Source organism: Coloeus monedula, assembly GCF_965178545.1.
Source record: "Coloeus monedula genome assembly, chromosome: 3".
Classification (NCBI taxonomy): Eukaryota; Metazoa; Chordata; class Aves; order Passeriformes; family Corvidae; genus Coloeus; species Coloeus monedula.
The window spans coordinates 34,829,153-34,847,399 of record NC_138783.1 but is presented as its reverse complement, the minus strand read 5'-3'; the positions used below and the strand labels follow the sequence as shown (position 1 = coordinate 34,847,399).

The following is an 18,247-nucleotide window of genomic DNA, read 5'->3' as shown; positions in this document are numbered from 1 at the left end:
GGTGCAAGCCAACAGAACTAAGAGAATCACAGAATACCTTCAGCTGGAAGGGACCCATAAGGATCATTGAGTCCAACTCCCTGCTCCTCGCAGTACTGCCTACAACTGAACCATATGACTAAAAGCATCGTCCAGCCGCTCCTTGAATTCTGGCAGGCTTGGTGCTGTGACCACTTCCCTGGGGAGCCTGTTCCAGTGACCTACATTTCACACTGAATGTTGTGTATGAAAAATTTCATTGTCATTTAAATTGTCATCCTCCAACTTCCAGTTACTGCAAGGATTCCTTTTAAAGATTATGCAAGATGGAAGCAGAAGTTCCTCCTCACTATAGTATAACATAACAGTAAATCACAGAAATAAGACTCCTTCTAGGGAATTCAGTATCAATGAATTATCAGAAACCTGAATGTGGTAATAAGCAACTGCCAAAGGGTTTGGCAACTGGAAAGAAATCCAGCTATTATGAATCACTGGAGGACTCTTCATATTCAGAAAATTTCATCATCACCAAGAAAAAATGATTGTTATTGGACAGTATTGCTGAATGTAAGGATTCTTTTTAAGTTTTTTCCTTGTATAATTCTCAGGCTTGGTTTTAAGGTTAATTAAAAGAGACAGTGGCAGGTATATTATGATAATTTGACATGAAGAGCAGTGATAGAGCCTAACACTCAGAAGGGAGCTGCTGACAGCTGCTGGTTATGCTGTATTTTGACAGGTCTTCTATTTAAACAAAAATCTTATACCTAACTTCTATATATTTCTCTATCTTTCTTTGTTATGAAGAGCAATAACTTACATATACACCTTTAATAAATAAATGTCCTAAATTAATAGGTTGACAGGAAGAAGAAGTGACTGAAATTATGCCTTTCTTGTTTATGTGTTTCAAAACTGCCAGACACTGCAGATTCACGCATTTTAGAAATAAGACCACAAGGTTATCCTTTACCTCTTCTTCCCACGCTGTCTGTACATTGTATCTACCTTTTTTTGTTCCATCCTAAGTTTTTTTGAAGTAGAGAAAAATCTCACATAATCTCACCCACTATACAGCTGCTGGAAAAAAATGGTCTCAGTCAAAAAGAGACACAAAATGAAATATCTTAGCACTGTCTGGATTTTGACTCTTTGGGCTTTTTAGAAGTGAATAAAAACATTTAAAACACAAATTGACTTGATGCAATTTTTTTTCCCAAAGCCATTGGGTTTTGGTTTTTTGGGTTTTTTTTGTAAATCTAGCTGATGAAAATCCATCACAAGAGACTTGGATGTCGCAGTTGTGCAGATTAGAAGACAAAAAGCCATTTCAGAAACAGAAAGTAAAGTATGATACATAGAAAACTTACATTTGCTACGGCAGGTCCTACATCTTAACATTATGGGACAGATATTTTACCAACACTGTACAAATTACTGAAACCTGGAAGTTAAGACTTAAAGAGTCCAAGCAATTCTAAATTAAGATTTAACATCTATGCAGTTCAGCATTGTGTTTATACAGTTAAAGATCCTAGAGTTCATGGCAAAGTTTATGTAAAATTAATTTTGTCCTGGACTGCTCAGTTCTCAGTAAACAAAGAAATAAAGAAAGACTCAAGGTACATCAAGAGAAAATAAACAAACAAACAAGCTTGTTGATTCATTCATAAAAAAGACAATCCTCAGTGGTGCCATAAGGTCTCTTTTAAGTGGGAGCTCTTTGAGAAGGAGATAAGATCACCTTCCTTAGCCATTTGGCAACATCTGTTTAGAGTTGCAGTACATAAAATATACAGTGCATTTCCAGGTTTCCTTCCGAAGGCAGTCCTTGCTCTGGATCTACAATTCCCATTAATAATCCCATGTGCATCAATCAATATATTTTCTGCTTTTTGACCATAAAACAGTGATCACAAATAAAGACATCTGTATGTATTCTGATATACAAAAAACTTGAATACTTATAAGAGTTCTATTCTTAACACCACCCCCCAGATATTATTGCAAGATGACTGTAGTATGCAATTTTTTCTATAAGGGGATCTCTGGACATCATTCCTTAAAACATAGTACAGAGATGATAAAAATTAGGAAACACGATGTTGTAGCTGGTTTTTTATGGTAAGATTTACATATAGAGAAAAATCTCTCAATTGCCAAGAAAGACTATTGCTTGAGTTATTTCTCGTTTGCATAAAAGATGCCTATTTTAACAGAATTTCAAGTATTAAATCTGGTTTTTTTTGGTGGTTTTGGCCCAATAAATGCATGGTAGTGAAGTTTTACTACTTCGTGTTGAGATGATCCTATATATTTTTGCATATAGCTTGCAAAAAAAGGGTTGAGTTAGAGGTAAAGAAGATAAAGAGTGGGAGATGTGCACAAAGTAAGAAATCAAAGTGTATATGCCATGCAATCCTCTGAGAGGCTGAATTTTAGTGCAGAAGGGCTGACTTAAATCTGAGTGGGTAGAATGGGTACTGCATGCCAACTTTCTGGATCTAAGAAGCCAATTTAAGTAGCAACTAATTAAAGGGGAAAAAAACCCTAAGGCAAATTCCAGAAAAGATATTTATCTGTGTGGTCAGTTTAGTCACAAAGTTGTACATTTGAGACTGACAGGAGCCAAAGGAAAGGAGTCAGAAGGAAAATAGGCATGGAATAAGTGGGGTTTTTCTAATGGAAAAAATTCCCTTTAGTGAAAATTTAAAAACGCAAACAGCACCTGAAGGAAAAAAAAATAGGAAAGCTTTTTCTTTAAATAGAAAGTATGTGATATAACGACATACTGATAATATGAGAAACAAATAAGGGAAAGAAATAATATAGCAGTAGAGGAGGAAATTAAAGATACAAGTCCAATCAAAGAAGCTATTTGAGTGATGGGGGAAATCAATAAGAAATGGTGCCAAAGATATAAAAAGACTGGTTTGGGTTTTTTTTTTTTTTCCCCTAAATAGCATAATCAGGGCAATGAAGTAGAAACCTAAGCAAGAATGTTTTATTTGGAAGTTTTCCTAGATTCATATTGGAAATCAAAAGCTCTGAAAAGCAGCCAGAAAAGCTCAGAATCCCCAAAATGACTGTACAAGTGCTCTAAAAAATAATTTTATTCACAACAATATAAGCTGATATGAGAATAAGAGCTCTGGAGGAATAAGTCTGTCTTATTTAATTTTCCTTTTTTAAAGGGGATTCGTTCATTTCATCTATTGATTTAGGCTAAGGAAGATTTGATTCACTCAGAGAATGAGACATAAGGGTGATCTTTACCTCACCAGTGGTAATGTTTGCTTTTCTGTAATATTTGACTTTTCATTCAGACAGTGGATTTGCCTGAGCGAACATATGCCAGTAAACACCTGCAACCTGCTAGCTGTAAATCTAGAATGCTGATGGCCTTTTAAAAAACTCACTCTGACATAAAAGGCTGCAAAACGTGAAGTGTTTTCCAGTGCTGAAGGCTAACCATTTGTACTAAGGATATAAATCTCTTTGCATTAACTAAATACTTAAATCCCATGGACTTGTTAGTTGCACAAATGCTGGACAGTTTTCTGAAAGATGATCCCACAAAGACAGTCAAAATCACTTTAAAAGGACACCTCAGATCAGAACCAGATGCTAATCTAGATGCATTTTGAATTACATGCTCTGATTTTATGCACTTTAACACAAACGTGATCCTGCATTTATTCACAATCTGGAAGAAACAGATACTGGTAGGGGAGGTAGGGGAGCCTATAAGGAACACATCAACAATTGCACAATGACAACGCCACTGCAGTCCTATGAAATAACACTTTTTTTTTTCAGAATGGAATTGGATGGAAAGCAAGCATAAATTTATGAAAATGAAAGTGACTCCTGTTTTTTCCTCATGTTTTCATCAAGAAAACAGAATCAAATTAAATCTCTTATAGACAATCACTGATCTCTGTGACTACATGGGCCAAGATATGCCCCAAACATGCAAGGGTATTTTGTCATAGGAGATGTATTTTAGAAAAGCTCATAGTTATTAAAGATAAATACTAATTTTTTTAATAAACCCTAATGGTTTTAGTATTTTCCCTGAAAAATGCCTTGCTTCTAGCCATTAGTGTTGTCATATACTAGTAAAACCACACAGTTTTATACTGATCTCTCATTTATTCATTCTCTAGATAACTAACTCTTCCAAAGTAAGATGGTGGTATGAGATTAAAAAAAAGTAATTATCATCTGAGTTGTAATAACTGAAACAATTTTTCATCTTTTCCTGATCATCAATAGCAGTGACCTTGAGGAGGTGAGGAGTGCATCATGTTTGGGGGTGACACTTCATTTCACTGTGAGATACTCAAAGGCAGGACTGCCACAGACTGTGAGAAGGGCCTGAAGAAGACTTTATGTTCAGCAGAAGGAAACAGTAAGTCCTGCCCTGGCACAGGCTAACCCCCATCAGTAGCACAGGCTGGGCACTGACAGCCTGGCACCATCTCTATGGAAAAGTGCTTGGGGCTCCTGACGGATGGCAAGCTGGGCATGAGCCAGCTGTGTGTCCTGGCAGCAAAGAGGTCAACAGCACCCTGGGCTGGATGAGCAGGAGCAGAGGTTGGAGAACCAGCAAAGGATTATTCCCCAATAGCCCACACTCATTAGCCTGTACCTGGAAACTGTTCAGGTTTGGTTCCTGCACTGTAGGAAAAATAACAAAAGGAGGCAAGTTGAGAGGTGTACTACTGGGATGGTTGGGGATCTGGTGAGCACAATATGAGGGATCTGGGTGTTCTCAGCCTGGAGAAGAGGTTCCTCTGAAGACAACTAATAACAGACCCCCAGTGCTTATAGGAAGATCATCAAGGCAGAGCTAAGATTTTCAGAGCCACATGTAGTAACAGGATGAGTGACAGCAGGCTGATGTTGAAACAAGAGAGGGTCAAACAGATTATCAGGAAAAGTATTTTGCTCAGGAGGACAGCTGAGCTGTGGAACGGGTTTCCTAGAAAACCTCTGCAAACTCCGTCCTTGGAGATTTTTGAGATTCAATTGGATAAATCCCCAAGCAACCCTGTCTGGCCCTATAGCTGACTCTGAATTACCACGTTGGTCTGTGATGCTCTCTGTATATGATTTACTTTTCCTCCTTTCCAGAGGAGAGAGAAGTGACCTCTCTGAGACACCCACTGCAGTGGGATTCTCACCACTGGCATTACCACCAGCAGAACAAGACATTACCACAGGCATTACCACCAGAACACAGTGAGGCAGTACTTTTCTCCTAGCTGTAAGTCTTCAGAGAAGAGCTCTGGTCTTCTCCTTTCATATATACCTAGAAAAAACACTCAGTTTTTGGGTTAAACATGCTTTCACTAGTAATTTTCCAAACAGGTACCTCGGGCTTATTATACAATGGAGCATTTTCCTGTGCAAGTGCTCAGGAGTCCTAAGTGCAGGCTTAGTGCCACAGAAACATAACTGCCTAACATGTCTTTGTACAGATTTCACAATAATCACAATGTATTATTTACATAATACATCTTCTGAAATGCTTACCACACTATGGCCAATCTTCATTTAATAACAGTAGGGTTATCAAGCTGCAAAATGCTCAGGTGGCCCCTTCTTGTTTTACATTTCAGTAATTTCAATATTAGTTTTGATTTTGAATCTACACTTTTATTACATCTTAAATTTAAATTAATTTGATTTGCACATTCTTTAGGACCTGAAAGCGTTTCACACAAAATTATCAAAACACAGATACAAAAATTAAACAAGCTACCCAGCAGCTGCTGAGAATTCCAGAAGGATGACAAATTCTCTTAAAGTCTATAGAGAAATGATGGAAAAAAACAAAGATCAAGAAAGGATGCACTACTGAGAAGGAAAAAATGAAAAAGAGGAACTGTTCAAATGTATAATCAGTAAGAAATCAGTGAAGCAGGACTGTATAGATGACAAAGGTAATATTGTGTTGAAACACTGCCAAAAGAAAGTAATTAATTCTTTCACTCACTATTCATAAAGGAACGTGAAGTTAATGCCATGAAATGACAGATAATTCACAAATTAGGACAGAAAAATACTGAAGGTACAGAAGTTAAAAACAAATCAGTGTGTCTTGTTGGAGAGAATCAGGAAACATGGCTGCAATCTGCATGAATTTTAGAAAAAGATTTTGATCTTGTGCACATATCTCCAAATATGCAATGATTAAGGTATACAAAGAGTAAGCTGACTAGTATTTTCTTATGCAACAGTGAAAAGCTTGGTCTGGAAGTGCATAACTAGAGGTGAGCAATACTTCGAATTTTTTTTTTTTTTGCTCATTTTACATGCCGTGATAAAAGGAGACAACACTAAGTAAAGAAACAGTACAGACTGAAAGGAAAGAACAAAGACATCAAACACAATGCAAATGACCTCTGCCCATTTTCAGAAGCATAAACTTGTCACGATGAAGAAACATCTATATCTGACTGCAGTGAATCACAGGTTTAGGGCTGAGATGTTTAATAGACTAATCCTGTAAAAATCTGAAAAGAATTAACTTATTCACTGTGGTATATAAAATACTACATTTCTATTCAAATTTGTTCTGATGAAGTTACACTGGGGAGGGTGAATGTGGGGGCTTTGTATCTATTTGGTTTTCTTTTATATATACATATATATATTTACTATCTCATGTGAATTGGAAGGAATTAAGAGTAAAGTAACAAAAAATTGCAGATGACACAAAAACTGCAAGGAATTCTCATTAGGGTAAAAACCAACAGGCAACGGCTGAACAGAAGCAGATTTGCAACAAGTTGCAAATAACTGAAGCGCATATTAGGCAAATAAAAATATACATTTCTACAGCAAAAAAAGCCAAAACTAAATTCTCCAACATTGACTTGAATTTTACTATGCTGAGATTCTGCAAAGAAAAAATGCCAAAGAAATTTTGAGTTCTAGTTTTATTTTGCTTTGATTTTGCTAACACCAGTTGATTCTTAAGCTGTTTTATCTATACACTTGGGTTAAAGAAGACAAGGAGTCATCAACCCAGCAACCAAGTGCCTTTCCAGTACTGTTTAGTACTCTGTATAAATTATTGGTCATCATCCTATGTGACTGGAACACAGGGTCCCTAGCCAATAAAGAAAACCTCAAATAGGCACAGCTTTGCAGGCAGCAATTTTTTACTGCTTAAATAACACATCACAAAACAAGGCTACTGCAGTATAAGTTTTTTTCATTTCTCTTATTAAAAGAATATTTCTCTATCTGCTGAAATCTATGCAAATGCATTGACATGAATACAATTTGACATAGATGAACTTGTGCTGATTCACCAGGGCCAGGATTTCCCCCTCAATGTTGAATTAAACAAACTGTGAGTGGGAGAGCATTATCTATGAGAAACAATGAATGAGCACAGCACATAGCAGGAAAAATTTCCTGAACTGAGTTCCATCAGTAGAATACACTTCCTCGAGGGAAAATTTCCAAAATGTTTTGGGGTTTTTTAACATCTATATGGAACATGTAGATAAAGCATTCCTACAGGTACTGAAATGTACTGCTACATGTGAGTCAGTTACAGGCACATTTTGACAGCTTTCAATTTGCTTACAACAGTAGAATCAGTACTACCTGAAAAAACAATTTGTTTAAAGTCTTCTAAGATTTATGGTGCATTTCGCCTTGTCACTTATGTGCATAATACATTTATTCTCTTCTCTGTAAAAGGCTTGTCAAAGAAATATAATACACTGCCTTCATAAAATGATAGTTTTCCAGAGGAATGCTTTGTTAACTTTAGTCTCAGAAATATATGAAAAAAATGGAAAAATTAAGATGATGGAAATATAATTATTATAGCAGTTGTATTGGTTAACTCCAGAAAGATGTATGGTGAATGAAAGTCCTTATATGAATTTTCAGCTAAATAAATGTGATTTAAATTTGTCATACTCACCATAAGAAGTCTATCTCCAACCTGCAATCTCCCATCTTTTTGCGCAGCTCCCCCATCAATAATCTTGGTGACATAAATGCTGTTGTCTCCAGGGATGTGTTGGTTTCCCACTCCTCCTGCAATACTGAATCCCAGACCTGGAAAAGATATTGTAAACAAAACATTAGCGATACAACATTTAACATTAAAGAGAAGTGGAAGAGTAGCATATACACTGTAAACTTCGAGTATTTTTTTGAAAAATACAAACAGCATACTCTTTCAGTTTCCCTGAAAGGTCAGGGACAAAACTAGAGTAAGGAAATTCTATGTCACTCACAATGGGAGGTAGAGACAAAAATAATTGCATCACAGTGATGATTCTATGCACCCTCCTCACTGGGGTCCAGTGCAGCCTACGTCAAGAGGTTATGGCCCAGCTTGCCATGGCCAGCAATAAAACTCTGAAACTTGGTATTTATTTTGTTAAATATTGGTATAAAATACATCACCATCTGTCAGAACAAAATGAAAGATGTTCTGATTGTCCACACAGTTTGAAAAATACTTGGAAAGGTCTAGCACAGGTTTTGCAAATTTATGTAGTACCACAGTAAAGGGTCATTGAAAATAAAAGAGAAAAGGTGCAGATGTTTGATTTTAAGTGTGGGGTTTTTTCTAGGACACAAATCTTTGGCTATGGATACATAAAGTAAGAAAGCAATAGTCCTTTGTACATATGTAATTTCTATTCAGTGATCTGTGAAATTCCTAGATAAACACTCAAAATCCCAAACTTTGGAACAATGTCAATAATACATGCTAACATGATTCAAGAAAAGGAAGGTAAAATAAACAGATGTTGGGGGAAGAAAAAAAGACAATTCTCCCCTTTTCCTGTATTTCTTATCCTCTGACACATTGCACATATAGAGAAATCACTGCTTTAATTTTTTGGAACATTTTTATCTCTCAATCAAAGAAAAGACAGAAATCACTGTGCTTGATTTCCCATAAAAATTAACTTCATACAGCTAATTTTTCAGAGATTGTATAGCTAATGGGAACTTCCAGCTGAACAGAGAAGCTGTTACTGACAATAACCTGCTTAGATTATTGCTTCAGCTAGGGATTTCTCTTTTTGCTGTACAGAAAAACAGTTATATCTATTTAGAGAGTAATCACTGGTTTTATCTATGAAATCTATGCTGTTCACTCATGCCTAAAAGAAACATGTTGGTAGTAGCTGTAGCCTGAGCAGTAAAATGCAGTAGTAAAAAGCGAGTTGCCTGAAATCTGGCATTTCATCACAAACTCAAAAGGGAGACTGCTTGGACAATAAAAATTAAGGGACAGTATATTTAATACACAAAACATTTTTTTAGCAGCTGTATGAGTACAGGGATAGGGGGATTTTGAGTGAATTAAATATTTTAATTTTTTTTCCCCACATTATTTTCATCTGATCGTTATTTTAGCTTCAAAAAGATGTGAGGTCAGATACCATAATGGACTACTTAATGGATAGTGCCAAAGCAGTAAATTACAAAAAGAAACCTTTGAATTTATATCTCAGATTGAAACACTACTTAATTAATTGACTATTAACAATACACATGAAGTTAATTCAGAAGTATGGGGTAATTAAAATAAAGCTTTATTGAATTTCCAGCTAAAGCTGGCAATCACTGTTTCTATTTATGTGCTACTGTCACTACAAGAATTAAAAGATTACAATTTTTCAGCATGGAAGAATTTTTTCCGGGGACTACTAAGAAAGAGGAGAAAAGATATTCTAGTAAAACATCAAGAACGGAAATTTTATTTAAAACACTAGTTGTGGACAAGGAACAATGACTGAATAATATTTCTTGGTGACATAATTATAATGAATTTGATCCAAACTCCATCTGTATAGACTTCTACCAGTAAAGATCTGAGAGTATTCCAGAATGATGGTGGGAGCAAATGAGCGGGCTAGACCTCAGCCAGAGGGCTTTCTTCAGCTCCACTGCTCACCTAGGGCATGACCTCGGGAAGATTAGGTGTGCTTTGATCCCCTTCTCTTCCCTTTACTGACACTGCACACGTGTAAAGGGCAAGGTCATTTCTGGACACACAACTGGCCTGTACTTTGCACAAAGAGGGTCCTAATTCAGCCTGGTCCTGCTGCACTACAAGCAAGTAGAAGCCAAGATAATCACTTGAATTTTCTGCAGTGCTGAGTGGGGTGCTTGGCTTGCTGTTTGCATGGCTGTAGCACAACAGACATACAAAACCATAGAACAAAAGAGCACTAACACAGGCTACTACCATTTCATGATGCTCACCTACCATGAAAGGAATAACTTTTTCTACGACAGTCTACATAAAATTTAGATGTGATACACTGAGTGGGCCTACACTGTGTTTATAAGCAGGGTCTGACTTCGGGGATCCAAAAAACCAGCAGTGATTATAGAAAGGTTTAAAAGAGCAGAACAAGATGAGGTAACACTGTGGGGAGCAACGGGAGAGTGGGTTGGAGAAAAAACTGAGGAAGAGAAAAATTTTCCATGTCAGTCAATAATGATTTAATTTCATTGCTTAATCATACTTGCCCTCTTTAAAAGATTTGTTCTTGAAAAGAACAGGGAATGGAACAATGGCCCATTTAATTTTATTTAAATGACTTCTGCTAATTGCTAGGGCACACGGCAAGTATACGACACAAAAACTTTTGGGTAGTATTCATACGGCCAAATGACATCAGAAAACTATGCTTATCATTTATACTACCTGTATGACAAATGAAAATTCATTAAGAGCTTTTAAAGCATGATTCATCTCATCCAGCAAGACAACTGAAAGAGATGAGGTGAATCACACTTTTGGTTTCTGAAGCCTGGGGTCTGGATGTGGGAAGAGATGAGTGGGAAGATCTGTGCTATGAAAGTTCACAATTTGAGTTCATTTAGACTGAGGGTTTCTGTTTTAAGACTTCAGAAAGGTTTGCTCAAAGCTGGTATGCATCCCTGGTCACTCACTACATCAGATTAGAGTTAGATTCTTACTCTGTTTTAAAAGCAGAGAATCATTCAAACAATTGGGAACAAATCAACAAGGTATGTTTTCTAAATGGTATTTTGCACTGTTCCATTGAATTAACCCCCAGCCCCCCACCCCCCCAAAACCAAAACAGCAGATCTGATAGCAGAACCTTTTTCATGTTGACTCTTTTGGTTAGGAAAACATTTCTATCAGAACACAGAAGATCAGGACTTGACCACTTCCTCTTTGGCTGATGTGCAATCTTCTTCATAGAAACAGCTGAGCTTGGACAGAGTGCTCAAATTCCTCACAAGAGGAATTAGACGGAGGATAAATTCAGAATGGAGTTGAGGAAGAAATGTTTTAGGATGATGGTAGTGAGGCACTGGCACAGGTTGCCCTGAAAAGTTGTGGATGCCCCATCCCTGCAATTGTTCAAGGCCAGGTTGAACAGGGCCTTGAACGACCTGGTCTAGTGAACGACGGGGTTGGACCTTAAAGATACCTTCCAATCCAAACTAGTCCATGTTTCTATGGTTCAGTGAAGAAGAGACTACTTCAAGAGGGAAAAAGAGAGAAAGCTGGACTTAATACTGGTGCACAATCACTGAAGAGGGTAGGCCCATATAAGACTGACTCAATGTGTAAACTAGGAAAGTTGAGTCAAACCTCATTTCCTTCCACTTCCTCTGGATACGTGTTCGTAAAATTCATCTGCCTTTGGGTTCCACAAATGCTGATCACTGATCCTGTGAATGTGTAATAATCCAATGAAACAGGACATTACTCAAATCAGAAAGAGGAAAAGGGACGGACAAAAGCTATTCCATCAAAACTGGAAACTACAGAAAAAAATGGTGCTATTAATAAGTCAAATATATTCAGTCATATCTTTTCCTGGGATTATTAGTAAAAAAAACCCCATTAAAATATTTGAAAGATTAACAAAGCAAAAAAAAAAAAAAAAAAGAGTTGCAGCCGAAGAAAAATTCTAAGGCTTCCCAAGTCTCAATCAATTTCAGAAAAAAACAAAAACCAAACTGTGACTAACATCTACTTTGCAACATTTTTTTGTACCAGATACATGTTTTACATACATCTCTATTTTAAAAACATAACATGTTCCAACTGCTTTTCTGGTAAAAAGTAGGCTTGGAAGCTCCCTGTATAATTAGTCCGGCAAAGTTGCCTCTATGTGATAATAATAAAATCTCTGTTTAAGACACAGTGGGTGAATTACACTGCGGGCATACTGCTTTGCAGTAACCAGGGAGGGAGCCTAAAAGATCAACTGCAGCTATGTAATGTCAGCTTTCTAATGAGAAGTGAAGTTAAAGAAACTCAGTCAGAACCCCAAAACGGATGTTGCCTTTTGCTACTATCCTACACAGAGAAACAAGCTTATTTTAAAGCAGCAAACAGAATGAGGATTTTCGGATAGAAATCCAACATGAGTTTCACAGTTCCCAAAAAGGGGAAGCCAAAGAAAGCAGCATTTAAGTCACAACCTTAAAATATAGTTAAGAAGTGTTTGATTTTCAGGTAGTTAACAAAACCAGTGTGCTTTAGAGACATAAAACAGGTAATTCGTAATTCCGAGCTAAACCACAGTATACCTTACCTCATAACCAACCTGTGAGCATAGACTAACTTAGTGAAACCACAACAGGCATAGGACTTTTAACAGAAATATTATCATAACAACAAATGAAGTGTGAATGGGAATATGAATGTAAGCACGAGAAGAAAGACCAAATGTTAGAGAAATCATGTGTATTGACAGTACAAAGCATTCCAAGCAATAAAAATCAAAATGAGTAATTTCTGTCAAGCCTGGAAAGAATGTCCAGACTCCGTAAGACCACTGAACAGGTGTCTTGTCAGCAGAAGACCCTGTACCATGACAGTGGGATGTTGGCAGCAAAACTGCAGCATGTGACATCTGCCATTCTCTTGCCTGTAAGCCCAACAGGGAAGCAGATCATTTCAATAAAGACGTGTGTTTACTAAATGAAAAAAAACCAGCAAATGAGCAGCTTCTTTTGTCTAAGACTCAGAGACTGAAGAAAGGAGTATATTCAATATAAAGGACCACCAATAGCAACAGTAGATTCCTAGAGGGTACAAATAATTTCTCCAAAAATCAGTCAGTCCTTGGTTGCCAATCAAGAAAATGCCAGGAGATGTGGTAAGGGCTTGATGTCCCATGTCCTTTGTGTCACTCACAAGTGAGCCAGACCACCACAGCCCATGCATACTGGGGGATGTGGATGAAATGGAGAGTGAATGAAATATATGAAAGGAAGATGGTTAACTTATTCAGAGGTTTCATGAATAAATGTCACTACTTCTCCCTACACGGCCTCTCATTGCTTTTTGTCACATTTATTTTCTACAGGTGTGAAACAAACCGATTTGCTTCAGATGACTGTGTGAATTCAGATTTTAAGAAACTATTTCATGCAGCAAAACAGAAAATACCACCAGAAAGGCCCCACGCCACAAGTTTCCCCACTGAGGCTCTTCCCTGATGCTGCAAGCCTGGCTGCTCTGTGGCATGTGACACATCGACCATGCTCCTGCGAACAACTGGACATGGCACTGAGGAACTCAAAGTGGGTCAGCTCCTGCCTTTCCAAGGACCAGCACTTCTACAACTCAGCTACAAAAGATGCACCTTGGTTTTGTTTTATTGTTTAAACTGTCAAACCTGGAACAATGAAGTCCAATCCAGGTTTCTAATGAATCAAGTTCCACTTGCAGGGAGGAAAGGAACATGGGTAAAGTAAAATGCTTTGACTGATATAATGATTGACTTGTTTTGACAGGTACCACTGTTATGTCCAGTTTATAGGAGTAAACAAACTATAAAAATGTTAATTATAAACAAAGGAATAGCAGGGAATGTCTCCCCATGCCCTTTGTTCAAGCCTCTTGTTGCCAATTTCAGCTTTCCTAGAGGACACATACAGCACATATTTACAATAACCTCACAACTGTGGACATTTAATATGCTTGTTATAACTGTGACTTATGATTATTGTTCCTTATTGACAGTAGATTCCTCTTTTATTTGGTGCATACAAAAATAAAATACATCACAAAATAAAAACTAAAATTTGTGTCACAATAATTACACGATATTACAAGGAGGGACAGATCTTCCTCTACAGAGCTCTCTATTTTTTTTTTTGTCAGCCTATGAATTAGTTCTTGAGAAACTATTAATCCCAAGTATATGAAGTCACTTTCTCTCATCTCCTTCGTTTTGTAGCAGTAGAGTCAAGTATCAATTTATTTGAGTGGGTTCTTATAACAATTCTTATGCCTGATGCATGTGACAGCTTATGCCAGAAGGACTTATGTGAATAAAATTTGACTACATTCTGTTCTTTGGATGAAAAAGTCAATCTAAAGTACAGTATGATTCATAAAACTTTTACTAATATTCATAACATATTTAAAAGCTGTCTACTTTCACTGCCATTGTTAATTCTTGTTTCAGACCCTGCCCCCAGATCACTACAGAGGGCTCTTTTTGTAACCCACAACTGGATAATAGCCTAGACCACAAAGAAGGCCCAAGCCCCTACACATCTAACACAGCATATTGTTATCTGGTGTTTCTTTCTAATGGCCTTGGGTCAAAAACTTCAAGCATCTTCCTTACTGTTTTGACATTTTCTTTCAGAAATATCTAGTGTTTTGGGTTATTTCCCAGTTGATGTCAGATAGAATAAAAATGATGTACAGTGCCACTAGGTAAGAAGAATATTGTCCAAAAGCACCTTACACAAAGAGAAAATGGTTGTTCCCCTAACACTGTGTGGCATTATATATTCATGCCTTCAGGTATTTATCCAACTGTTTTCACACATTTCCTTTGTTCTTGTCCATAGCCATTTTTATAGTTAATATTTCCATTAATCCCTACATTCCAGCTGCCAGTGCATCACCTCTCCATACTGAAGCACCAGGGATGCCAGATTACAGGACAGCCTCCTACTACTCGAGGATCAAACTGAGCAGCACACACAGTGCTCCCACCAAGTATGGCCAGCGTGCCCACAAGAGATGCTATGGTTGGATGCTGCTTGGCACCTGGGATTATACAGCAATCAAAGAGAATCCTTTCCTTGCAAATGATCACTGATACTTTTCTGTATGGAGAGAGATTTTGGTTGAGGCTTTAATAGAAATTAAAGAGTAAAATTTTTCATCTTTTATTTGCCTTTATCTGCATTAATTTTTAGTTCTGCAAACAAACAAATTTTTAAAATAAACTTCAATAATATGGTTAGATCTAATTTTAAATATTCTTGATTTAACAAAAAGAAAAAAGATCATTGACATTTAAAACATTATAGTGACACAAACTTGCTGCACAGCCCAGTGCAAGACTGTGCAGAGGTGTGTCCCTCATTCTTGATGAAAACAGAGATATTAATCTCACTGAGATTAAAATGGCTTCAAGACACTGCTGCATATGTACATTCATACTATCACAAAGAGTTCTCTGAAGGACTGAAAGCTTGGAAAAATAGCCAGCTACAACTCAAGAGGAGAGAACCCTGGTGGTAGCTGCTATCTGGTGATGGAGTGATGGCAGACTGATTTTCATGCCTTTGATTGAGAATATCGAAGCAGCTTTTCAGCATATGTAATTTTAAAATCTGGCTACCATGCTGCTAACTACAATTCCTTATATCTGTTCCAAAACAGCTTCCTACTGAGATGTCCTGGAAAACCCCTGCCCACCACTGCATTATCTGAGCTTGCTCTTCTGCTGGGGGCAGGGGAATGCAAAGCATTACTTCTTCTCTTTGGACACAAAGGGTTCATCAACATCATCTGAGACCCACAGAAGTCAGAAACACAGATGAGCCCAGAATACGGAAAAATATCATCTGGATATTTCAGGGATTTTCCTGCTAAGTTACTCAGCTGCAGCCTCAGAAGCACATATAAACAACCCTTTTCCAACTACTTTTTCATTCTTAGCGGCATCAAAATCAAACATTGTAGCCAAATTTATTAGATTACAACATGAAAGAAAGAAATCTGTTCTCAGGAGACAGAGTTACACTCCTTGGCTCAAAAAAAAATCATTTACATTTCCAGCCAGAAAGGAAATGATGGGAAATTGAGATTATGATGCAAATGTTAATAAAGCTGCAAGGCAGTGAGTGCATGTTTAAGAACAATCATGCTGTAGGTACAGTAGATAAAACATTGGTTTACATTATCATAACAGTAAAGCTAATCTTTCTGTAATCTTTAATAAAGCCTTGAAAACACATCTTGTTAAATTATCCTGCTATTAGTAGGAATTTGTAAAAAGTTCTCTAACAAGCAAATGAAAACAATCCCTTCTTTTCTATTGTTTTGCAGTTTAATGTTTTTCCTATTATGATTTTTTTGCCTGCATATATTTATACCTAAAGATACATTCTCCTTAGATGTAGTAGTAAAGAAAGGAAACAGCAAGTTAGGAAAATACACTTTGAGCCTCATTAGAAGTTGTGCTTATTCCATATTTTTACATTTATTCAAATTAATTAGGAATAAAATTCCCAGAAAGCATAGACAATGAGCAGTGGCCTAATTGCACAACAGTAATTCTTAAGAATACTTTACAATTTGACTTGAAAAGATCAGGAAATCTTCCTAATTATTCACAATAATATGACTTTTAAAGCATTAATGAGAATTCAAGTTCACTAAAAATCATATTAAATCACACTGTCACAATTTTACCAGTGTAAATGCAAGAAAAAGAAAATTATTTCATTTTTGACATATACTGACACTCCAAGAATTATGGCAAGCAGTTTGGTTTTTTTGGAAATAAACACACCATACACCAAGTCTAAACATTTCATGTTAAGACCAGACAAATTAGGTTTTTAAAGAAGTGAAGATTAGTGTTGTGAAATAGAAAAATCCAAGATCTGCCACTTAGGAACAGGATTAACTGCTTATATCTGATGTTTTTAAATGCCTTTCTCTTCTCACGTCTCCATATGCCTACAACTGAACTGAATGAATGGTCACTTCCTTTTCACGCAGGAAGCTTTTGTATATTTCTGGTGCACCCACAAAGAAAAACAATCCTCACATCCAGAGGCACTAAAAATCAGAATCCTTGATTAGGGTAGACATCATCCTGCCTGGTGACAGGATCATTTATATCTTGCAGGGAATAATGTTAAACACAGCAGAAGCAGACTGTATGGCTGAATGTGATATGAATGGACTGCTAAAGGCTACCCAGTTTTTTCTCACACTTCTTTTTCTACATTACCAGCATTGTTTTTGCAAGAGGTTTTTGGCTTTGCTTTGTGTTTTGCTTTGTTTTGAGTTTTTAAATCCCATCCTCACCCCTGCTCTTTCATTCACTTGGGCAAAAATCAACTGGATTATACACAACTACAGATGTAGACGACATCCTGGGAAAGTGTCCAAAGCCAGGTTGGATGAGGTTTTCAGCAACCTGGTCTGGTGGAAGGTATCATGCCCATGGCAAATAGGATGGAATGCAATGATCTTTAAGGTCCCATCCAGCCCAAACCATTCCATGATTTTAAGCAGCCAGTTGTCCTAATTAGCAGCAAAAAGCCAGGTGGGAGGTTGCACGGTGCATTTTTTAAATTGTCATATGCTGACCCAAAAACTCACTAGTGCCGAAAAAGACAACTCTGATGTGCTCCCTGCCTTCTTTCCCACTGGCTGCCTTATGTTAGCCATGAAAATTTTCTAGCCAGATGGCAAATTGAAAATGGTGTGAAAACCAAGCCAAATTAACCTGAATCACAGACCAGGTGCATATTGACCATCATTCACAGAGATGGCAGCAGTAAGAGCTGGCAGATGAGGATGGTGTTGGGTTCACATGTCCCTTTGCTGGCAACACACTTTCGTACATGGCCCCTCATCGTAAATCTGTGACTCCTATGGAGAGCAGTGCAACGTCATCACTGCTGCCCTGCAAACAATTTGAAGGATGTGGGAAGAAGGAAAGATGCAGTGAGCAAGTAGCTGAAGTGAGTAGGACAGAAATGTCTGTTTAGGCTAGTAATGCACCTGAAAAACAGTCAATAAAAATAGGCCTTTACAGCATGAGTCCTATTGGGAGAAAAGGGAAAAATAAAACTGCTCTCCTAAGCTTAAGAGAGAGAAAGAGAAGTTAACAATCATAGGTTTGTAATGCTCTTGAGAGCTAAGCCAGATCTATAGTGGAAGAAAACAGTGTAGTAACAATAATGCTTATTCAGTATTTCAGCAATTTTTGCTCTGGAAGAT

General features: G+C 37.2%; 1 protein-coding gene across 6 annotated transcripts in view; it reads right to left on the bottom strand.

The window, feature by feature from the left end:
• DLG2 (discs large MAGUK scaffold protein 2) overlaps positions 1–18,247 on the bottom strand; it is a gene marked incomplete at both ends in the record, with an annotated part of 992,680 nt that overhangs the window by 267,777 nt on the left and 706,656 nt on the right. For all 6 annotated transcript variants that reach the window (XM_082277305.1, XM_082277307.1, XM_082277308.1 and 3 more), the window contains one exon: positions 7,937–8,073. In XM_082277305.1, the coding sequence (XP_082133431.1) occupies positions 7,937–8,073 (137 nt within the window). The remainder of the gene's footprint in view (positions 1–7,936; positions 8,074–18,247) is intronic.